Source organism: Arvicanthis niloticus, chromosome 21, assembly GCF_011762505.2.
Source record: "Arvicanthis niloticus isolate mArvNil1 chromosome 21, mArvNil1.pat.X, whole genome shotgun sequence".
Classification (NCBI taxonomy): domain Eukaryota; kingdom Metazoa; phylum Chordata; class Mammalia; order Rodentia; family Muridae; genus Arvicanthis; species Arvicanthis niloticus.
Window position 1 is genome coordinate 43,292,729 of NC_047678.1, and position 23,698 is coordinate 43,316,426.

Sequence of the window (23,698 nt, forward strand, 5' to 3'; positions counted from 1 at the left end):
TCCAGGCGGTGGCGGCAGCCGCGGCTGCGGGAGCGGCCACCGCGCGGGCTGATGACGCGCAGGCGCGGTGGGGAGAGGCGCGAGCTGATGACGCGCCAGCGCGCGCGGTGAGCTGAGCCTCATGGCGTCGGTGGCGCTAAGCGAGGCCGAGAAGGTCTACATCGTTCATGGAGTGCAGGTAGCGGTGGCGGCCGTGGGTGCATGCCATATTGTGCAGGGAGGAGTTGCGGGGCGGCCACGTGGTCAGGACGGCCGGCCGGAGGCTTAGTGCTGCAGCGAGCGTGCGTACGCCTAGTATGCCTACATCTCCACAGCTCTCGGGATGGAGGAGAGTCCTAGCTCATCAGGGAACAGCGGGCGGCTCCTGAGGCTGCAGTTTAATGAAGAAATGTCCTTGTGGCCTCTGCACGCGCTGAGAGTGCTGTGCTGGAGACCCTGTAGTCAGAATCGCGGCACGTGGACGTACTCTGACATTGCACATAGAGGCCATGAATCCGAGGGGGGGGAAAGGACTTCAAAATATATACTGACAGCAAACACCACACGCCACACACCCCCTAAAAAGAGGAAAGAAGGAAATGCGCCTCAGTAGTAGAGTGCTTGCCTAGCATGCGACAAGGCCTTGGTGGCTGGCACCTGTAATCCCGGCATTTGGGAAGTGGAGACAGGAGCATCAGGAGTTTAAGGCCAGACTGAGCTATAAAGACCTAGTCTCAAAAAAAAAAAAAAAGAAAGAAAGAAAGAAAGAAAAGAAAATCACCCTCACACATATATTGCTTACAAATAGAGAAGAATGGGGAGTGTTTTTCTTTTGGCAGTGCTGGAGATTGAACCTTATGGTCTTGTGCATGCTGGGCAGGCATTCTATCACGGAGCCACATTCCCAGCCCTTCTCTTTTGTTTTGTTGGAGGGGTGGTGGTGCTGGTTTTGCTTTTTGAGGAGGAGAGCTTTGTATCCGAGGCTGGTATGTAACTCATATCAGCCCTGCCTTGGCAGAAGGCATGCCTCATCACCACCTGGTTGAGAAGAATTTTTCAAAGCAGACTTGGTAGTCTATGGTATAATTGTTGATTTACCTGTTTTACTCATGGGACGGTTAGATTTCTGGGTAGCTACTATGAATACCATGATCTGGGCTCAGTCCTGCTTTTGAACGTTCAAAAGCAGTGAAGAATGTTTGTCTGGTAACCGTCATCGAGTCATCTGGCACCCTGTAAGCCTTCTCCCTACAGCTGATCTTGTGACCTAGCCATCAAAGTAAGGCAACCTGTTACTATTTAAACTGCACAATGCAAGCGAAGACATGCTCTTTTTAAAATCATATGATATACTGTTATCTCCTCTGTATAGAGTAAGAAATGCCAAAATTTAGGTTTTGTATTAAACTCGAGTAATAAAAATCCAAACCCACAACTCATTAGCTTTTCAGTTCAAGGTTTAGGATAGTGGGGTATATGCAGAATGGGTTGTATGGGAATGTTAAAGTAGTCAGTCCTGGGGGTGGGACTTCCCTTTTGGTTTTTAACTTTTCTGTCAGGAATGTGGCTTTGTCCTGAATCACTCATTTCATATCTTTATGGTGACACATTAAGAGGTGTTGGGATTAAATTCTACAGATTCAGGAAATCTTAAATGACCCGAAGAAAAAGTGGGTTTGTTGCAAAACTTGGAAATCTTCCATCCAAAGCTTCATAGTACCTTCTCTCATAAGAATCATAATGATTGGTGATTTATCTGCTTTTCTTCACTGAACTGTATCCTAACTCAGTGATCTCGTGCTGTCCAGCTTCCCTTCCATCTTGGTAAAATCTGTCCCACCCACCCTCCCCCAAACCATACCTTTAATTTTGCATGGCTTCTCAAACACATCATGGCCTAACAACTGCCTGCCTCTGCCTCTTGAGTGCTTGGAATAAAGGTGTGTGCCACCATGTTGCACTAGTCTACCAACTTTTAATTAGATCAGACTTCTAGTTCCACTGAGAGAATTGGTCTGGGCTGCTAGTGGCTCGTTACAGATAGAGCCAGTCACCCACTGTGTGGCATGCCTTGGATCATACACCTACCTCTGGCTCTGTTAAGGGTGGATAGTGACTCAGTTAGGTGGCCACTCCAGAGCTATGAGCCAAGAGGGTCTGGTCTGTCCTAGTAAGTGTTAAAGCTGGCCTCATAGCCAGACTAGGCCAGGGCTGTTGACTAGGCTTTCAAAAAGGCTTTCTTCTTGGGGTCTGTCAAAGCTGTTTGATTTGTCAACGCTTTGTTCTTGGCTGTTGAGGGAAGATAGAACTCAGCTGCTGTTTTCTGTATTTCTGCTCCTTTTCTAGATCTTTTAGCTATCTTTCCCTGAGTCTGGTCTTCAGTGATGAGATTAAGAAGTCAGTCTGACATCCAGAACTGGAACTAGTCCCCAGCACATTTCCTGCTTAGCCGTTTGCCCTTTCCATTCACAAGCCCATGGCGTGGAAAGCCCGTGCCCATGTCTGTGGCCTTATCGAGCCACATCCTTCCAAAGAGAGGCAGCGCTGCTGGGGGGGGTGGGGGGGCTTGGAAAGTGAAATAACAATTGCTATACAGTTTTACCTGCCATTTCTTGTGACTGGGCCTGCAAAGCGAGGCCAGATGAAGTTATTTTGTAGTAGGAAAACACTTAAACCTGAAGTCTCCTGGAAATGCTGAGACGTTTGACATGTCAAAGCAAGGTAACTAAAGGGTCACCTTCGAAAGCTGTTTCTAGTCTAGAACCCTGCCGAGTATGTCGAAGTAGTAGCACCAATTATCATATACCATTTCCAAGTAGCAGAGTTGTTATAATTATGGGGTATGCAAGTCACCAGGAGCTAGCCCAGCATCCAGAAGCTCTCAGTCTCTGCTGAAGGCCAGGGCCTTCCATGCCATCATGATGCCAGAAATTGTTTCCTTCCTTGTTGACTTTCCAACTGGTCCTTCCGTCTTGGATGGCAGTAGTCTTTCCTTGTTTCCCCCTCTCCTTTGGAGAACATCCACCCCCTCTGAGACCCTGATGAAGTTCATTATTATGTTTAATTATGTGTGTTGTTATATGCACAAGTGAGTACAGATGCCAGCAGATGCCAGAAGCATTGAATCCCTTGGAGCTGGAGTTGCTGGGAACCCAACTGAAGTCCAGTATGTGTTCTTAATCACTGGGCCATCTCTCCAGCCCCTTGTTTGTTTGTTTGTTTGTTTGAGAAAAAAAGAAGAGAAAAGAAGTAAGGAAAAGTGGGTTGGAGAGATGTCTCAGTGATTAAGAGTACCAACATGCTTGGGAGTGACAAATATCAGATTATAGCACAACATAAAATAGATATCTATTAGTTGTGCTGTTATTAAACAATGAAAAAACGTAAGTAGATTTGCAGAAGGGACAGGCAACTGTAGCTACCCTGGAGACTATCGTACAACAGATGTTAACACACTGTTCTGTAAAGGAGCAGGTGGGAATTTGTATTTCCCTTCAGCAAATGTGGGAAAAGCATTCATAGTGAGTGCCTAGGGGAACAGCATGGTTGTGTTGCCCCCTAATTACAGAAACAAGTAGCTCACCTGCAGTAGTTTATTAACTCTATTTTAGAAGGTTAAGTATTTTAGATTGTGTGTAACAGGTCTTGTAGGCAGAATTTGGGGTAAACAGGGCTCTGGTTGAGACAGTTGTGTCTGTAGCTCTAGCAAAGCATAGCCTTGCAGATTTGTGTGTGTGTGTGTGTGTGTGTTTGAGTTTGAAAGAGATGGCTTGTGTGTGTGTGTGTGTGTGTGTGTGTGTGTGTCTCTGTCTGTCTGTCTGTCTGTCTGTCTGTCTGTCTGTGTCTCCATTTTGCTTGCTTTAGTCCATGTATTCTGTACATCCAAACATGCCAGGCCTTTGTAGTTAGGCACATCTGACATGAAACCGTAGTTTTCTCATCATTAACTAACTGTAGGATAAGTCACTTCTGAATCTCTTTCTTATATTAGGCTAGTAGTATTGTTAGTAGTGTGAGGACAAAATTTGGGGTGAACCACTGAGAGAAAAGAAGGTTGTGTATTTCTGGAAGGGAGTGTGTGAGTTTGGGATCACAACCTGAACCTTGTTCTTTAGGAAGACCTTCGGGTGGATGGCCGTGGTTGTGAGGACTACCGATGTGTTGAGGTAGAGACTGATGTGGTATCTAACACCAGTGGGTCTGCCAGAGTCAAACTGGTAAGTTCTGTGGCCACCGTTCATATCCAGGTGGAGAAATGGGTCAATTACTGGCCCTGCTGTCTTGGGGGAGGGAGTGCACATTGGTCCCGAGGAGACTGAAGTCCCTAAGCCATAATGGGAGAATACATCTCTCCAGACCCAAAGCACTCCTCATCTTAAATACTGTATCCCAAGCGGAAGCACAACAGCTGTCTTGAAGAGGAGTGTGGTCGTTCCTGAGAAGGACTCTTGGATGTGTCTACAGGGTCACACAGACATCTTGGTGGGAGTGAAAGCAGAAATGGGGACACCGAAGCTGGAGAAACCACAGGAAGGCTACCTGGAGTTCTTCGTTGACTGGTCAGTACTGAGCAGGTTGTTTAAAGGAAAAGGGATCCTTGGGATGTTACTCAGGGGTAGAGAGAGTGCTTGCATGGCAGTATAGGAGGCCTTGGAGTCGATCTCTGCTTCCCCCACACACACTTAAAAAGATTGAAAGGTGAGGACGATTCAGAAAGTGAGCCCTGTCATGCCTATTTAGTCATTCATTTATCCAGGAGGTATTGACTCACTTGCAGAGTACCAGCTAGGAGGAGGACCTAACCTTGTTTTAATCACCTGATTCTTGATAAGCTTTTCTTTCTCTGTATGAAAAAGGCCTTGAGCTTGGAAGCCCAACATATGGTCATTATGAGGGTCGAGTGAAATTGCAAATGGTAAGGTGCTTTGACAAACACCAAACCCAGACAATACTGATCATCCGGTCCACAATGCCCTGTTTCTCTTCCTGCTCTTGCTCTGCGGAGAACACATTTTCCTTGAAAGGTGGGTCAGAATCAGCCAAACAGCCTGTCAGGTTGGGCATAGCACAGGCGGCAAGCATGCTGGGAAGAACTGAGGCTCTGGTATCTCATCCAGCTCTTGGCCAGACTGTGTGACCCTCAGTCTATACCTGAATCTTTTCCTCTAAAAAGGGGGGATGATAACACGGTTATGAGAAAGAGTGGAAACAGCAGATCCTAGGCAGCAGCTGGCTCCCCTGGGACTCAGAAATCTTATTTCTTTCCCGCCGTTTAATTTTTTATTTATTTTATGTGTATGGGTGTTTTGCCTTCAAGTATATATCTGTGCACAACATGGGTGCCATTGGAGACCAGAAGAGGGCATTAGATCCCCTGGAGCTGAAGGTGCAAACAGTCACAGGTGCCAGGAATTTAACTTGGGTCCTCTGCAACAGCAGCAAGTGCTCTTACCCACTGAGCCAGCTTTCCAGCCCCAGGATGGAGACTTTCTGCTGTAAGGCTTCGTCTCAGCCTCTGTCCCTGCCTTGCTTCTCGAAGCTAGTGCTGACAGCAGAGAGCCTTTGCCAGAACACAGTCCAAGAATGGAGTCATGGGAAGGGAATTCTGAGTGCTTGGAAGAAAACTCCAGGAAAACAAGACAAGAATCTTGTGACCTCAGTTTCTTCAAAGACATGGAATTGTTCTTGGAATGTGCTTTCATGCCTTTCAGGTGCGGCAGATAAGAGTGAGTTTACCTCAGGTTATTCTTTACAACTGGCTGTGGTTATTTGACTATATGCCCCTATGGAAAAGCAGCTTGTCCTTAGGATTATATACAGCTTGAACTCGTGAGAACTTTGCTTGGATGACCTTTCTTCGCCCTCTAGGTATAAATTGTCCGATGTTCTGAATACAGTTAGCCATCACATGAGACCTCAGTCCACCTCCTTTTAGGCTTCATTCTTCCGGTTTCCCCTGCCCCCAGAGCAGCAAACATTCTACTGGGTTAGATCCTCTCCTGGTTCCTGCTAGGTCTAGGTATGTATCCTGTAGCCCTAAGACCTCCTCCATGTTTAGAGGTGTTAGAGGGACTTAGCATAGAGTTGTACACATGGCTGAAATTTGTCATCGCTTTGTAGATGCAGCAACTCACTTGGGATATTTCTGCCCCTCAGAGATTCTACACTCAGGATTTTTAGTGAGTGTGGTCACATAAGCACCCTCTGCAGTTCCACAGCTCAGACTCCTAGAAGAAAAGCATAGGACCAGTTAGCAAAGTCTAGGCACAGTGGTCACTGTGTCAGGCCTGTCCATACAGGAGGGCCATGTTTGCATGATAGTCTTCCTGTCTTCATTTTCAAACACAGAAGTTGATCCCCACTGCACTCCTGTGAGAAAAAAACAAATACAGTTTAGAGAGAGGAGGAGAGTTCCCAGGGTCAAGTGGCCAAAAATGCAGATCTGACTCTGTACCTTGCTCTTTCTATTCCTACAGCGTGCAGAAGCCAGTTTAAGAAGGATGTTGAACTTGGGGGAAATGATGTACATTCATCTTTCTGGTCAGTTTCTTTCCAGCTCATCCTCCACTCCCTTCTCCAGTAGCCTCCTGCTTGGCTGTTCTCAGCAGTTGGGTTGTCTTAGAATTGACACATCCTGCAGGTTAGGTGTATAGTGGTGCTGTCCCTTATTGACCCATGCTGCAGGTTAGGTGTATAGAGGTGCTGTCCCTTACTGACCCATGCTTCAGGTTAGGTGTATAGAGGTGCTGTCCCTTCCTCTGCTGCTGAAGGAAGCAGAGCACCTTCCCTGGCTTCATCTGCAAGTTGCATTATTTACAGGCAGAAGAGCTGTTACTCTTTCCTTTTCCTTCTTTTTTATCCTCTGCCTCACTCATCCTGGGCCGACCACAGACAGGCAGGCTGACTATATCATAAGAAGTGTTGTACTCAAATGCTGCGTGCAGGGAAGGAAGGATTTCACTCGACTCTGATTTGTGACTTTTTCCAGGAGATATAAAATTAATATCTGTTGCTTCTCTCCCCTGGGATTCACAGCAGCAGCCCAGAGAATGGCTTGTTCATATTCCTCCTTGTGAGTAAACTGAGCTCAACAGGGCTTGCTTAAGGAGTGGAAGATGATTATGGATGGCTGCATTTTCCCCAAGTCACTGACCCTGTTCTTACCAAGGTCCTGTTTTATATATATATATATATATATATATATATATATATATATATATATATATAAAGATTTATTTATTTTATGTATATAAGCACACTGTACCTACCTTCAGGCACACCAGAAGAAGGCATCAGTTCCTGTTACAGATGGTTGTGAGCCATGTGGTTGATGGGAATTGAACTCAGGACCTCTAAGTCTTTGGCAAAACTGATACAAGTCTGGGTCCAGAGAGGTACCTAGTGTTGAGGTGACCATGGGCTCACACAGCCTGAGTACAAATAAAACCCAACTCTGGCACAGTTCTGTTTGTGTGTGCCATCTTTACCCTTATCCCGTTGGTCTCAGGAGACACCGTCTAATGGGAAGGTCAGTGTTTTTCCTGCAGCATGACATGCAGAAACGCCATTGCTTGCTCCAAGATGGAGTTCCTCTGTCCAGAATTCAGAGAAGTCGTCTCACTGTACTCTGTGTGTCTGAGTGTGAGCATGTGACTGCTTGGCCTGCTCTTATCCAGGTTGTCAAGGAAGGGTGACTCCCATGTGGCAAGTTTCTTTGAACTGTTTCCTTTCAAAATTTAGAAGGCAGCCTCACTGGTCTGGCTGAGAATGGCTGGCTGGCTGCTGGTCTATTTTCCTCCTAAATCTCAGAGGACCTCACTAGGAGCTCTGGTTTCCAGGGAGTTCTGAAGCCTGTCAAGCTGTATAGTCTCAAGGTAATGAATTCTAGCTAACCTCAGAAGGCTTAGCTAGTGTGGTTGGCCCTGGAGGCAGAGTCACACCCACACTCCTGGGTGCACCTTACTTTCTTCTTAGCAAATATTAGCCTAGTCTTCATGATTAAGCCTATATTAAAATATCTTTACTAAAACATTCAATTCTGCTTTACTATGAATAAAAATAAAATAAAAAGAGGGCTGGAGATGTATCTCAGCAGAAGAGAGCCTGCCTAAATCCACAGTGAGGAGCTGGGGTGTGCGGGTCAGTAAGCAGGTGATTGATTGCTGCGTATGTAGGAGGTGCTGGGTTCCTTCCCTAGTCACTTCAGAGGAGACAGAAGCAGGGAAGGGTCCATAGCACAAGTAAGTCCATTCCTTGTCTTCCCTTATCAGTGTTTCTGGGGCTCCATGAGTCACAAAACCTCACTTGATGCAGAAGAGAAAGATTGTTAGGCCCTGCAGGCTGCCATCTGTACTAGAACCACACTTGAGACTTTGAGGAGACTAATCCATTTCTTGCTGCCTGTGAATGTGCCCAGCAGTGTGTATAGCACATGCAAAGAGCTCTGCTGGAGAGCCCCCATCTGCAGGCTGTAGCAGTTGCTCCCCAGTGGGAGGAAAGTGTTATAATTGGTGTTGGCATGCAGTTCCTCCTGCCACTCTGATCCCAGCTTGATCAGCAACTTCCAGGTTCTTATTATTTCAATTCTCAGTGGTACTGGTCTCAAAGCTAATTGCTTTTCTGCTAACTCGTTCTCTTCAGATTTGTCTCCCTGGAATAATATGGACCCAGGTAGGTACTGCTCTTCACTGCCTCAGTTTGCCCTGCTTCTTGTGAGCGGTGAGACATCTTGATATGAAAAGGGTACTAGCTACCTGACCCTACCCAACTCCCACAACTCCAGGCAGCACTTACCCTAACCTGGAATCAAATTGGGCCTTAAACCTTTTCACAGGCCTTTGCCTTGATTGTAGTAGCTGAGAAAAGTCCATCTTAAACTTTAAGAAAAATTGGTTTCCATCTAAAACCAGGATAAAAGAATTCAGTTAGTTGAATATTGCCCTAAGTGCCACTAGATGGCAGACCACCGAGTCCCTGCTCAGCTTGGACTTTCTTTGATCAGAGCTTTTGGACCTAGGAAACGCTCGGTTGTAATTGGAGAATCCAGGATAAGGTTGTCATCCCTGGGTTCCAGTGTGCCAAGTATCTGTTAATTCCCTCTGGGCTTTTAGTATAATCACATGTATTTTTCCCTAGCACAGAACCAGAGTCTTTGAAACCTGATAGGTAGAAATGTGTCTTGACCTGTCAGGAAAACACTATTCTTGGCTGAAGGGCTGGAGATGGTGACAAAGCAGGGTGGTGCCACCAGGTTCTGCAGTCTCAGAAATGAGTGCTTGCACACAAAGGAGTCAGCCAAGGTCAGTCATTCTTTGCAGCAGCCTGTCCTGTCCCCAGGCTGAGTAGGTCTCCAGGTTGTAACAGTGGCAAAGGGAACAGCAATGGCTCCAAGTGTGGAGTCCCACACTAGACCAGTAGACGTCACCTTGATGTCACCCTACTCCAGTGAGGCCAGGGATACGCCAAGCCGCAGGAGCAAGGTGGAGGGAGTGAGTCAGGAGGGTGGAGAATTGGGAGGACCCATGTTCTTCCAGCTAGTGAGCTGTTTTTCTTGCTCTGGGAGAGGGACTGAAGCATGTTTTATGGAGAGTCTGAGTTAGTTTGCTAACTAAGAGCATTTGGTTTTATTATGATCTACTATGATGATACATGTAAGCAGAGGTCTGGAATTTCCAGCCCTTGTAAATTCTATATTCATTCATTCTCTCTCTCTCTCTCTCTCTCTCTCTCTCTCTCTCTCTCTCTCTCTCTCTCTCCAGCCCTTGTAAATTCTATATTCTCTCTCTCTCTCTCTCTCTCTCTCTCTCTCTCTCTCTCTCTCTCTCTCTCTCTGTCACGCACACGCACACTTAACAGAAGGTTTTCACCAGGACTGCTTTCTTTGGCTACATCTGTGGTCTGATGATAAGTCCCATGATCAGAATACCCATTCATTATCAGAGACAAAATATAAGCTCAAGGCAAAGTGTGAGATTGGACCATGAGCTGAACAACAGTGACACAGGAAGGGGGTGCTGGTCAGGCCTAAGGTGCCTGAGACAGACCCTTAGCTGCTTAGGTACTGTTCATCTACAGCAAGTTAAACAGCTCCTCACCTGAATTGTGTCAGAGGGTAAGGGTCTGGCTCAGTGGTAAAGAGTTTCCTGGCATCCCCAGTTTTATTTCCTAGTGCCAGTAAAATAAAGATAGATAAGACAGCTGGCACTGGCTAGAATTGCTATTTAAACAAAATGGCCTGCTACATCTGAAGTGCTAAGAGATATGTGTGGCACATCGTAAACATTTGTTAAATTGTTTGTATTTGTTCCTCTGTAAAATGGGAATGCTTCCTTTGGACCTTATAGGTCACAGGTCACCTGTAAGATTTTAGTTTCTCTTATGTGGTACTTTATTTTTCTAGAGGATCTTTTTAAGACACTGTCTTGCCGAGCAGTGGTGGCACACACCTTTAATCCTAGCACTTGGGAGGTGGAAGCAGGCAGATCTCTGAGTTCAAGGCCAGTTTGGCCTACAGAGCAAGTTCCAGGACAGCCAGGGCTACACCTGTCTCAAAAAATCAAGAAGAAAAAAACAAAGAAACCAACTTCTTGAGTGCTGGGATTAAAGGTGTGTGCCACTGTACCCTGCTATCAAAGGAATTAAAATGCCTTTAATCAGACCTGGGAAATGCCAGTGTCTCCCTTATTGAGTGTTGCTTACTTTTGTTTGGGTGTGTGCTGTTACCTGTGAGGGCATTTGGTTTTCATCTCTCTGCTCAGCTCAGTTGCAAAGGGTCCCTGTGTTAGTCTCAGTGATGGGATGGAGCATTCATTTCTCTACCTTGCCTGTTTCTTCTTTGCCGGAATATAGGCCCTTTGGCTTTTTTCTCACTTTATTTTTATTTTTCATTTTATGTGTCTGGGTGCCCCATGGAGGCTGGAAGAGGTTGTCAGATCCCCTGAGACTGGAGTCACAGGTGGCTGTAAACAGCCACGTGGGTGCTAGAAATTGAATAGGGTCTTCTCAAAGAGCAGACAGTGCTCTTAACCTGAATCGTCTCTCCAGCACCTCTCTGTTCCCCATTCTAAACACTTACCTCCTCTCTCCTTGGTCTCCTCTGTAGTCGCCCTACAACTAGGGGCCATGCAGACAGTACTGGGCCATGAGAACAGAAGCCTCTAATCTCGGCCTGATTGTGAACTATGCTAAAAGAGTGGGATGTTCAAAAGTAAAAGGCTGTTGTAAATAGATAAAATCTGCTTAGTCCCAAGGAAATAATAGGGTCTGGCTGTGTGGACAGGTTAGTGTAGACAGTGTAGAAGATTAATCGTTTACCCTGGGACTGGGAAGTTGAAAATGTGTCTGCTGTGTTCAGTGAATGTAAGAACAGAGGCAAGCATCCATGATTTTGTGTGTGTGTGTGTGTGTGTGTGTGTGTGTGTGTGTTTTGTTAGGCATATAACCACATAGGACTTAATATCGCCTGCTTGGTGTTGGAGTCAGAAAGAGGCTGCATGTTGCTATCTGTGGAATGGTTTGGTCCACGGTCTTGACTGATCCTCCGTAACAGAGCTGCTTTTCATTGCTGTAGCTGAGGCTGACAATGGAGTTTGGGAATTGCCACGTTGCTGTGGCAGCAGTGAAGCTTCTCTGCGCTCTTTAATTTGGGTTCTGCTTGCTGATGGGGTAAGGAAAGAGCAGGCAATTAGAGCATCAAAACTATTATACAATAAATGCTGCCCTGTGATTTATTCTTAGACTATACCACTAAGTAGTTCTTTTCACCATTAAATAGATACATGGGCCCAGCTGTGGGCCGCCATGCTGGCATTGTTTCCCTGAAGCCTCTCTCTCTTCATGCTGCTTTGATTTCTGCTCCCCTGCAGTCTGTGGCTTCTTCGCCCTTCAGGAATAAGATATATGCATCCGTATACATCCCCCACAGCTCCCATTCAACTTTCCCAGTCTCCATCCATGACCTTCCAGATTGTCAGGAGCCAGGAAGACTCTGAACGTGACTTTGTCTGAGCTGAGGCTGGCCCTCAACTGTCCTGACTACACAGATGAGTGGTGTGTGCTTACCTCACAGAATAAATAGGCTGCTTTGAATCAGTATAGAACTCTCAGAAGAGTCCTATAAAGCCTTTGAGCCATATTAATCGAGAGTCCAAAAAGATTTTTTCCCCTTCACTTTATTAAATGACTGCAAATTTGAATACTTAACAGGCCGGCATGTTATTGTTGTGTTTGTTTTCATCTTCCTTCTCAGTGCAGTGATAACCTCGTTTCTGGAGTCTGTCCTATTATTTCTCTCATTCGTGTGTATGTGTGTGTGTGTGTGTGTGTGTGTGTGTGTGTGTGTGTGTGTGTGTGTGTGTTTTCTTCCCTAAATCGTTCTCGAGGGTGTGGCTCTGCTCTGCTGCACTGCTGTGCAGAGTGAAGACCTCTGTAATAAGCCATGCTTCACAGTCTTGAGGCTTCGCAGCTTTACAGGCCAGCCAGAGAAAAGTGTTCCTTCTGTTCTGAAGATAAGAGTTCTTTATACCAACTGAGGTTTACATTGCCACGGATCTGTTCTTCCTCCTCTGCTTGAAGGTCCATCACGTCCACTGATTAGTGCAGGGCACAATGCTGGTCTCTGCCATTGCATGCGCCTGCAGGCCTGCAAGGTCATCCAGTGCCATTCGTGCCTCGTTCTCACTTCAGTGACCTTGCCCTTTGCCCCTTTTTCCTCATGCAAACTAGGACAGCTCTCTGCCTTTTGACCCTAGTGACATTCCTGATACTGGCTCGCCAGCATTCCACAGAGAACAAGGTCTTTGTACTGACAGAGACTCACTCACTTTGTTGCTGTCTTGTATAGTTCAGCCAATGCTACCCCAGAATTCGAAGGGCGAGGAGGTGATGACCTTGGCACAGAGATTGCTAACACCCTCTACCGGATATTTAACAACAAGAGCAGCGTAGATCTGAGGTCCCTCTGCATCAGTCCTCGGGAGCATTGCTGGGTTCTGTATGTGGATGTGCTGGTGAGTCACCTTGCAATGTCCCTGTCACTACCCTTGTTGAAAACCTGTTGGTCTCTTTCCTCCCTCTACCATTCCACTTCATGGAAAAGTGTTTTCAGCATCCATGGTCAGATTATTTGGGAGGAGACAGTCTCCTGTAATACTCTTCTATTTACAAGATAAATACAAAACATTAATAAGTAGTACATGTAACACCGTTCTATAACAAAACTGTAGTCATGGCAGACTTGTACGTAAAGTTACCCATAGACGTTTTAGGGAGTTAAAAACAGGGACCCTCTGGGTTGTACCAGACAGATTTAGAGTTTGAGTTCAGCAGGTTGGCACTCTGTGTGGGATGATCAGCTCTTCTCACTGTTTTTTTTCTAAGCCTTCCAATCCTTCGGTGAGTGCACACTAGTGAGTGCACACTAGTGACCTAGAGATGAGAAAGAACTCATTTCTGATCAGTGGGGACCAGAGACCTACAGAAGTAAAGAAGTCAGTCATTGTGAAGCCACTGCCTGTGCTTGGCCTCCTCTGGGAGGGAGGAGCTGGGCTTCAAGGGAGGCTGGCACATACAGTAGGATTCAGTACCCTGCTCCCTGTGTTTCTGATTAGGACATAGATAATCACCTGAAATCACTGCTGCTGTGTAGTTTTAGACTCCATATAAACAGATGGTGGCACGGAACTAACAAGGCTTCTCTGGGGATTGGAGGCTGCCCTTCTGCGTTGTTAGGAAGGACTGAGTTTACCTTCAGTGTAGCCTCCTAGACCCCACACGGGGCTTATGTGTAGGAGCAGACCTTTGGGAATGTGTATGGGGTGTTTTTCTCAAACCTGAGAAAAGGATCTAATTTTTAATTTCAAAGTTTTCATTTGTGTTTTAAGTATATGGTCAGCAATAAGCATTTCTATCCAGCTGGGTGTTGTTAAGGGTCTTTCTCAGGAGGGATGATGGATGCACAAATACATAAACATGGCATGTCCATCAAAACCAGAAGGAGAGATTCTTGACTTCTCAACATGTAATGTAGTTAAAGCCATCTGTAACACCCATCCACTTTGTTCTCAGAAGTAACGACTCTGAGACTTAATATTTGATGAATAAATACCTAGGCCAAAAGCTTTGCTTGTTCCCCAACTAGCTTTTAGCTTCATTAACTGTGTATTCTATTCTAAGTCATGAAACCTGCCAGGTTTCCTGGTCCTCAGTTTCATGCAACCATCTTCTTCTGTGTCTAGAGTGAAAAGCCCATGTCTATTTCCCAGATCTATCTCTTTCTCTCTCTCTCTCTCTCTCTCTCTCTCTCTCTCTCTCTCTCTCTCTCTCTCTCTCCTCTGCTAGATGTCCCACCTTCTATTTCCTGTCTCAGCTCATTGGCTATGGGCTTTTTTATTGACAGATGATGCCTCCATACAGTATGTAAAGATTCTCTACAGTGTAACTTCTCTCTCTCCTTGAGGAGTCTGGTTGTTGACTTTTTTCCAAGAACCTCAGGTAAAGGTTTCTTGAGAGAGTAGATTTGCTGCTTCCAAGTGATGTATGCTCTGACCTTGTCAGCGAGAGACTACCATGGTAAACCTGGGCTTTTATAATTAATGTATGGTGCACACTGATGAAGTCTGATCGGTGGATATGCGTTTTGTTAATCACACACCAGCAGTGTCCCCGAATCCATACACGCAGTATCCTTGTCAGTCATCTGATATCGAAGGCTGGGTGAGGCTGGCAGTGCAGTTGGCAACCATCTGGGGCAAAATGAAGTCAGCCACTGCTTAGGTGCTGGCAGCTGCCCATTGAGAGCCTTGTCACTGCAGCAGGGCAGTGGGACCCGGCATGTGTACCTGTGTAACCACAGCCGTGGACTAGCAGCACTACAGTTAGGGAGCATGTCACTTCCTCATCGTTCACCTAGCCAGGGAGGGCAGCCCACCTTCTTTCTTTATTCTCATATATTTATTTATATTTTGGCTGGTTGGTTAATTGGTTTTGTTTGTTCTTTGAGACAGAGTCTCATTGTGTAGCTCTGGCTATCGTGGAACTCACTATGTAGACTGGGCTGGCCTTGAACTCACAGAGATCCACCTGCCTCTGCCTTCGAAGTGCTAGAATTAAAGGCATACATCACTCTGCCTAGCTTTCTTTGTGTTTTGGTGGTTTTTGGTTTTTGTTTGTGTGTTTGGTTGGTTGGTTTTTGGTTTTTGGGTGGTTGGTTGTTTTGTTTTGTTTTGTTTTGTTTGAGACAGGGTTGTTCTCTATCCCAGGCTCGGCCTTGAACTCTCATTGTATAGCTCTAACTGGCCTCACCCCTATGATGAGACTCCATCCTCTGCTTCCTGGGTTCTGGGATTATAGATGTGAACCACCACACCTGGTGTGATGTCTTTATTTTTTTTAAATATGCATTCAGCGTGGCTTAGGAATTTGTTTCTTAGCTGTGTTAATGCTTAGTGATAAGTAATACTGACTTTTTCTTTCCTCTCTGTGCCTTTCTCTCTCAGCTGCTGGAATGTGGTGGGAATTTGTTTGATGCTATTTCCATTGCTGTAAAAGCCGCTCTCTTCAACACAAGGTGAGTCTTCCTTCAGAGCAGTCCTGTGAGCCTGTGTAGAGCTCACCACGAAACACTGACAAGGAAATTGCACTGTCTAAAATGGTTTAGTGTTGAAGGAGGTGATCTCTAATGTTACGCTCCAGGAAAGGGATTTGTAAACTAACACTGAATAAAATACATATATTTTTATGTTTGTTTTTGTATTGTTTTCATTGGTAAACATGTGCCATGTAACTATGTAAAGAGAAGCAAAAAAGCAAAAAGCCCTAGCTTCAGGTTGTCTACCTGTTACAGAATGGGCTCTGGACAGGGCCGTTTACTTTCTTGTGTCCCATTGCTACTCATTGCACCTAGCACACAGTAGGTACGCACACATTCCTTGGTTATATGCGTGAGTGTTCTAGGAGGGGAGCAACGTGGTTTTGGTTAAGAGCAATGGTTCCCCTTCTGTGGTTTGCCTTCACAGATAGACTGTAAGCATCGCCTGTAAGCACACAGGGAACTAAGATTAGTGTTGACATTTCTCTGATTATATACCTGTGAGGAAAGTCTAGCATTTGAGTAGAAGTGTGGGTGGATATGTGTTCATTTCTTGAGGTATCATGGGGTAATATAAGATTTTAAAACTTTTAATTAGCCAGGCAGTGGTAGCACACACCTTTAATCCCATCACTGAAGAGGCAGAGCCAGGTGGTTCTCTGAGAGTTCAAGGCCAGCCTGGTCTCTGCAAAGCAAATTCCAGGACAGCTACGGCTGTAATGGAGAGAAACCCAGTCTCAACAAAAACAAAAACCCTTTTAATTGAGGCTGCTGGTCAACTTGTCTAGCTGAATCAGCAAGGTTCCACAGAGAGACCCTGTCAGAAAAATAAGATGGAGATTAGGGAAGATACTTGTGATCCTCAGAGCTCGACACTTTTGTAAACTTGTACACTTACAAACAAGCCACTAGGAAACATTGAATAAGTGAGCAAATATGCTTATGCAGGAACACCCCTCCTGTCTTTCATGGTGGAAAAGTTGAACAACCCGAGATTTATAACATTGGAGGTTGAAGTGCACACAGCAGCATCTTCAGAGGCCTGCCTGTTAGGGCACACTCCCTAACTGTAGCTTTCTGTCTTGTTAGGTGGTTGTTCTACTTCACTGTGCTAGTTGTGTTTTGTGTGTCTGGGACTATGGCAGGGCTCACTCTTGTATTATGGACCATGTAACACAAAGGGATTTTAGACCCTTTCTGTTACAAATGTTGACTACAGAACAAATGAAAACAAAGCTAAACTTACATGACATCTTGCAAGATGGAGTTTTGTGAGACTAGGAACCCGAGAGCCCTCCACACACTGTTCTGCTGGGCTCTACTCAGATCTTCTAAAGTGGCCCTGGCACTTCATCATGAAGCAAGCACACGTGCTGGGTAACAGCAGCAGCCAGCACCTGGGCTGTGTCAATAAAGGAAGTTGCTATCAAAAGTGTCCCAAACCCCTTAGATGAGTCTCCTTGGCTAGCTGGTTCCTGTGGATGCTGGAGAGTTGGCAGCTGCTGTTTTGATGTGAGGGAAGGCCTGGGACAGTGGGTATCAGCTTGTGAGACCTAGCTACCTAGATGATGTCAGTCTTACTCCCAGGTGGCAAGGAGCAGGGACCCCATGATGTCCTTAGAGGATAGAGAGACCTTTGCATACTGGAGTCCTCTAGAAGAGTTGACAGCACCCAACTGTCTTCTCCAACGTCTGCTCAACTATGTTTGGAGCAAGGATTAGGAAATTAAATTCTCTTTCTCTCTCCTTCCTCTCTTTTCCCTCTCTCTCCTCTCTTTTCCCTCTCTCTCTCTTTCTCTCTCTCTCTCTCTCTCTCTCTCTCTCTCTTTCTCTCCTCTCCTTCCTTTCCCCCTCCCTTTTTCTCTCCCTCCTCTTCCTCTCCCTCTCTCCTTCTCTTTCAGTCTCACTTTGTGTATGTGTGTGTGTGTGTTGTACAGGCTTTTTTGACATACCAATTCAATTTTAAACTGCTTACCACCCACTTAAATTGAATATTACTTAGTACTCTGGGCCCCTGGCATGAATGGTCTAGCCTTGGCTTTTGACAGACGATGATGAAAACAAGATAGAATTCATGAACTGCCTGCCTATGAGACAGGAATTCCAACTTGTGTTCTCAGTCTCTGAAAAAGTTATGCTTTCTTCTTCCAGTGGTTGGAAATTTTCATTGTGTCTGTTTCCAGGATACCAAGGGTTCGTGTTCTGGAGGATGAAGAGGGGGCAAAGGACATTGAGCTGTCTGATGACCCTTATGACTGCATCCGACTGAGTGTAGAGAATGTCCCCTGCATTGTCACCCTGTGCAAGGTATGAGCTTGTCTCTTAGCAATACCGCTTTTCCTGAGAAGGTGGATCTCCTCCAACCCTAGCCTATGAGATTACTTCGTAAGTTGAGAGGTTGTAGTTGTACACATTATATACAAATCTAATAATTAAGCTATATTATAAACCATCATGTAATGTTCTGTGCCTTCTACTCAGATGATGTGTTGAATCCAGAGAGAGGGCTGCTTTGTTAGCAGTGGGGCTGTCTCCCTCTGCAGCCCTGCACTGCTCTGTGCTCATTTTCATGAACTCCCTCTAACCCAGAGTCCAAGGTAGCTGGACACTGGCAGGATCTCAAACAGCATTCCTCTGTGGACTCTGGTATCCACATCTCAGAACTGAGGGCTTTGGGGATGAGGGGTGTCCCTTGGTGTCACATGTCAGGTTTGCACAGAGCCCAGAGATTTTCGAAGCCCGACATCTAGCATAGCCTCAGAATTGTGTTAGCTGAGATTGTGACTAATTATACCAGAGACTTGTTAATAGAAACTAAGCTAGCTGTGGTGGCTTGTGTCTATAGTTGTCTAGTCCTCACTCAGTAGGCTGGGGCAGGAGGACCACTGAGAGCTTGAGATCTGCTTATATCAAGTACTTGAACAGCAGGGTTACACAGCAAAGCCTTGTTTCAAAACGAAAAAAAAAAAAAATAATGTGTCAAGTTTCATTCCACTGAAATCCAGTGCTCACAGGGTGTTGGGACTGAACAGAGCTCTGGAGAATGGGATCACCTTGTCCCTTAGCTTGGGGCTCTAGATTCACTGTTAGAGTGAACAAGAAGATCTGGGATGGGCCTTTCATGTAGTCTCTGTAGGCTTTGTGTCGGGGCATCTGGGATCTCTGGTGAACTGTTCACATGTGTGTTGAGCAGCCTTGACCTTGCAGATTGGCTGCCGGCATGTGGTGGATGCCACGCTTCAAGAGGAGGCCTGTTCCCTGGCCAGCTTGCTGGTGTCGGTGACCAGCAAGGGAGTCGTGACGTGCATGAGGAAAGTGGGGAAAGGAAGCCTGGATCCTGAGAGCATTTTCGAGATGATGGAGGTAAATCCTCAGTGCAAGGGCAAGCCTGGCTTAGGGAGCTCACTGCTTCCTGCCACTTCTTCATCTAGGTGTCTTCCCCGGCACACCAGGACCCCACGATGGGTGTGGAGAGCAGTGTGTTGATTAGATAGTGGGTAGAGCTTTGGGCTGGGTGTGTTAGTGACTGTTTATCTTCACCAAGTCTCTCCTCCACTAATCCCCAGTGGCTGCATTTTGTTTGAGAGTGTCTGAGGGTATTATCTTTGTATAGAGTCACATAACTCTCATAGAATGAGGAATTGAATTCCTGTCCCTTCCAAAGAGAGAGTAGGTAAGACCAGCTCTAAAAGAGTGACCTATCCTGGTGTTTCACAACCTGGAAGTATTTGGGGGAAAGCTAGCAAAGGTGGCGCGACGAAGGCTGGATGAAAAGAGTGATTGCTTCACAAGCAAGAGGCCTGACCCACATAGAAAACTGTAACCCTAATACTAGGAGGCAGAGAGAAGTAGATCCTGGGGGCTCGATGGCCAGCCATTCTAACCAGTGGGTGAGCTTCACATTCAGTGAGACCCTGACTCAGAAACTAAGGTGAAGAGCGATGGAGGGAGACACCTAATGTTGACCTGTGGCCTGTATGAGCACGTACAGGACATGGTGGCAGTGTGCCTGCCTGGACCCGGCTGTCAGCCTGTCCTGTGGCCAACAAGGCTAAGTCTGAGGAGCAAAGGCTATTCCCTAGGCCTTCATGCAGGAACTCCAGGCATTTGAGCTCAGCAGTAGTACAGACAAACACTTCTCACTTTTATTATTAAAACGAGGAAGCTATGAGCTATTTACAGCTAGCTTAAACAGATACAGGTACAGCGAGGGAATCCCCCTGATGTTGGGTCCTATCACCTTTGCGTGTGTGCAAGAGCCAAGACTTTCTCCCAGGCCTTGGTCTTTCCCACAGAGGTGATGTGCACGTGTCAGAGAGCCCCCTTCACATCCTTGCTTTTAAACGCCCTCACTTGTTACAGCTTAGGAAGTTTGTATAGACGGCTGTCTTGTGGGAAGAACATTCTATACTCTGGCCCACCCACAGTCCATAGCTTTCCTACGTAAGCTTTCACACCAAGGTGTGGGCTGTGAAGGCAAGTCTTCCAGGCTGTGCCTTCCACCCAGGACTAGAGGCACCTGCTGCAGGGAGGGAAGGACGGCTGCTCCGAGGATATTCGGGCAGAAGTGTGTCAGTGCCCAGCTCTTGTTCTCTGTACTTTCTAAGCAACCGGGGTTTGGGTTTCTCTTCAAGTATTAGAACGCAGTAGGAGCCCTACCAAGACCTCTTCAGACAAGAGGATCTCAAACCTTCTCTTGGAGAAGGCTCAACGGAAGAACTTAATGGGAAATCTGTAAAAGCATCCTTTACTTGCCTGAATGATGGTTGTCTCTGAGGCTTGCTGCCTTGGTCAGCCGACCTCGGCCTCGGCCTGGAAAGCTTCTAGCCTCTGTACAACTTTACCTAGGCCTAGGATGTTTTCGGCTTCCGAGGCTTCCTGCTGAATGAGTTCACCTTCCTAGCCCTTTTGAGCTCTGGCTGGCTGATCAACTCAGCCATTCTGCCTCAAACTTTTTCCCAAACTGATTGATTCAAATGGCTTCTCTCAGCTTTTCCGAACTGCTCTGCTAGGCCTCAGACTAACTGTGTTCTAATCTTCTGGCTCATTCTCGTTCTCCAGCTCATTTAGCTGTGCCTGTGTCTAGCTTGTTCCTTCCTTGCAACCTGTCTCTGTACAACTGTCCTGGTAAAACCACCTCCTTCTCTCTCTGCACTGCCCCTCATGTGCTGCCCTTTCCTCTCCCTTCTACTGAGAGCTGCACATATCCTATTTTATCAAATCTTTCTCTGATTCATCACTTTATCTGCCACTTAATTAGACATCGCTTTTAAACATGGATGCTTCCTTCATTGTTTGGGACTAAAGATGTGAACTAAGGGCAAGTCTGTATTCCAGCCAGAGGGATTGAAGGTGTGTGCCAAGGACTGAGCCACACCACAACTAGAAAGAGTTTTATTTTGTTTTTCAGTAACACAATTAATCTCAGGGTTCATAGAGCAATCAAATAATCCTCCAACAGAAATACAGGTGTTTTAATCAATAGCAAAGATTTATTGTGTACTACATGCCAGGAACAGTTCTTAGTGTTTTCCCCGATCCATTATCCCCCATAGTTATTCACATTTTTTGAGATGAAGAACCTGAGGCATGTAAAAGATAAGCAGGTCTCTCTGGAATATCATAGCTGTGCCTCCAGGGCTGTCAGCCTGTATTTGCCAAGAGCTTAGGGCCAGGGCTGCAATGGCTGGGAAATTAGCTCTTCCGTGAGCTGAGCCTGGACCGCCCTGACCTGGGAGTAGGGTCTGCAAATACGGCTACTCAAAGAGCTACAGGGCTGTGGCTGTCATATGGACACGGTGGTTCTGGATGGTGATGTGAGACCCTCTAGGGAGCTCTGCAGGCTGTAGCCTTGCTCTCCACTCCTGTTGTCCTTATTCTTACGTCTTCTCATCTTTTTCCAACCTTCATTTGCATGAATAGTTAGACCACCCGTTTGATAGACTTGGAGGGTGTGTGTGTGTTTGCATATGTGAGTGTGTGTGTGTGTTTGCATATGTGTGAGTGTGCATGTAAGTGTGTGTGCATGTGAAAACTAGAGGTTGGCACTGAGTGTCCTCCTCCATCATTTTCTGCCATATGTATTGGGACAGGACCTTTCACTTGAACCCAGAGCTCATCAATCCAGTTAGTCTAGCCTGCCAGCTTGTTCTAGGGATCCCTGCTTCTGACTCCCTGTGAGCTGAGATCACAGGGATGCTGCCACATCTGCCCAACATTTAACTGGGTGCTGGGAATCTGAACTCTAATCGACAATAATCTTTTCATAATTAATCATATCTGGAGGCTCACATCACATGACAGTTGGCACTAGGATAGACAAAAAGGTTTTGACTGGCCTGGGGCTGAGGTCTATAGGCTTGGTGTCTTTCTCTCTGACACTTGAGATCCAGTCCACAGCTGTGTCCAAGTCACAGCCATAGGCTGTGGGAACACTCAAAAGTTTGCAGTGGAGGCTTGAAGTTGGTACATTGTAATCTTAAAATGATTGGTTCATCAGCCTGGAGCCAGGATAACATAAAGATTTTGTTTGGGGGGCTTTGGGATATTCTGTATTTGTACATTTATTTAGTTTTTTTTCTAGCCTGTCTGCTGTTTGGGTGCTAATAACTAAAGTAGCAGGTAGTCTGACCTCTTCTGTGTTGCTATTCTACTGTGGCTCTGCATATAGCCAAGGACCCCATCCAGGGGCTCTGCAATTGGCCAGTGACCCCCCAGGGAATGACTTTGGCACCTGAGACTTGGGGGGGGGGGGCTGCTGCCAGGTGAATAGGAATGGCTTATTACTAAGATGGCCTGGGCTGGCAGTCTGCTCTTCCACAGGAGGGGGTCCCCTGTGGTCTTGTATCCTTATCATGAAACAGTGCCTCGACCAGGTTTGGTTGGCAGTGTGGCTGTTTGTCCTGGCCATAGGACTGATGGTTGGGCATCCTTCCCTGGCCCTTTCTGCTTTCTTTGTGTGTGTAGAGGATCTCCAAGGTGTAACCATGATGCTGTTGGGGTTTATAGTTCACATTGTATTAATTGAAAGTCTGTTCTGTTAGTGAGCTGGAGTGTAGCTCTGTGGACTGTATGCCTGATTTGTAGGACAGTGAAAAGCTGCTTTAAAAGCTCGTGATGCAGACAAAGGTATAGGTGTTGGGCAGACTAGCAAGTGGGTGGGGGTTCTGATCAGGCTGTACCTCACTAGCAGGTGACCTCTGTCCTATCCCTGTCATCCTACAGAGCAGCAAGAGAGTGGGCAAGGTGCTACACATGTCCTTGCAGAGTCTTCTGAACAAGGAAGAAAGCCTGGGGCCCAAGAGGCCTAAAGTCGGGTTCCTGGGGTGATTTGTCTCCACTGTGCGGGACATTGGTTGCTTCACTTTTCCATTGAGACTGGTTTGTATATATATTTTTTTTAATTGTTAAACTTAGGTCAACATTTGTAAATGTAAAAATAAAGTCTATTTTTCGGTCTGGTTTGGTGTTGCTATTGTCCCCAGCTTTATACCAAGATTCCATCCTGTTTAACAGTGTGCTGCCACTGTCCTCCAGGGAGCTGCCTACTCTAAGGTACAAGAGAATGAGAGCAAGCACTGAAGTAAAGGAACTGCAAAAGCTAGACACGGCGGCATGGACTTGTAATGCTTGCACTGGGGTGGATTTCAAGCTTGAGACAATTTAACAAGACCCAGTCTCCAAACAGATTTCTTGCAGAAAGTAGTTTAAAGAAATAGCCTGTGATAAGTATTTTGTGACTTTTTTTTTTTTCTTCATTTTCTTTTGCACTAAGAATCACAATGCCAGGTATGGGGACACACACTTTTAATCACAACACCAGCAAGACAGAGGTAGGTAGATTTCTGTGAGTGTGGGGCTAGCCTAGCCTGCATAGTGAGTTCCAGACCAACCAAGTGAGACCTACATAGTGAAACCATGTTGCAAAAATAGATAGGTAGGTAGGTAGGTAGGTAGATAGATAGATAGATAGATAGATAGATAGATAGATAGATAGATAGATAGATAGATAGATAGATAAATTAGTTCAGATCTCTACCCACCTTGTACTTGCTTCTATAGGTCAGGAATAAGGAAGCCATGACCACAGTGGAGGGCCCAGGCCTCCTGCCTGTGCCTGTCAGGTAACCTTAT

At 46.1% G+C, this 23,698-nt stretch overlaps 1 protein-coding gene across 3 annotated transcripts; it reads left to right on the top strand.

Annotated features, from left to right (window-relative positions):
* The first annotated feature begins 41 nt into the window (after positions 1–41).
* Exosc7 (exosome component 7) lies at positions 42–23,025 on the top strand. 3 transcript variants are annotated; one of them, XM_034483772.2, is made up of 8 exons: positions 42–178; positions 4,095–4,196; positions 4,444–4,538; positions 12,821–12,986; positions 15,474–15,544; positions 17,749–17,872; positions 18,773–18,928; positions 22,790–23,025. In XM_034483772.2, exons 1-8 carry the CDS (start codon positions 122–124, stop codon positions 22,892–22,894), a joined length of 876 nt encoding a protein of 291 aa, XP_034339663.1. In that variant the 5' UTR covers positions 42–121; the 3' UTR covers positions 22,895–23,025. The 3 variants fall into 3 exon arrangements, with proteins under 3 accessions (XP_034339663.1, XP_076773995.1, XP_076773996.1); XM_076917880.1 differs by lacking the exons at positions 42–178; positions 4,095–4,196; positions 4,444–4,538 and adding exons at positions 4,854–5,705; positions 6,456–6,519; XM_076917881.1 differs by lacking the exons at positions 42–178; positions 4,095–4,196; positions 4,444–4,538 and adding exons at positions 4,854–5,690; positions 6,456–6,519.
* Positions 23,026–23,698: the final 673 nt, after the last annotated feature.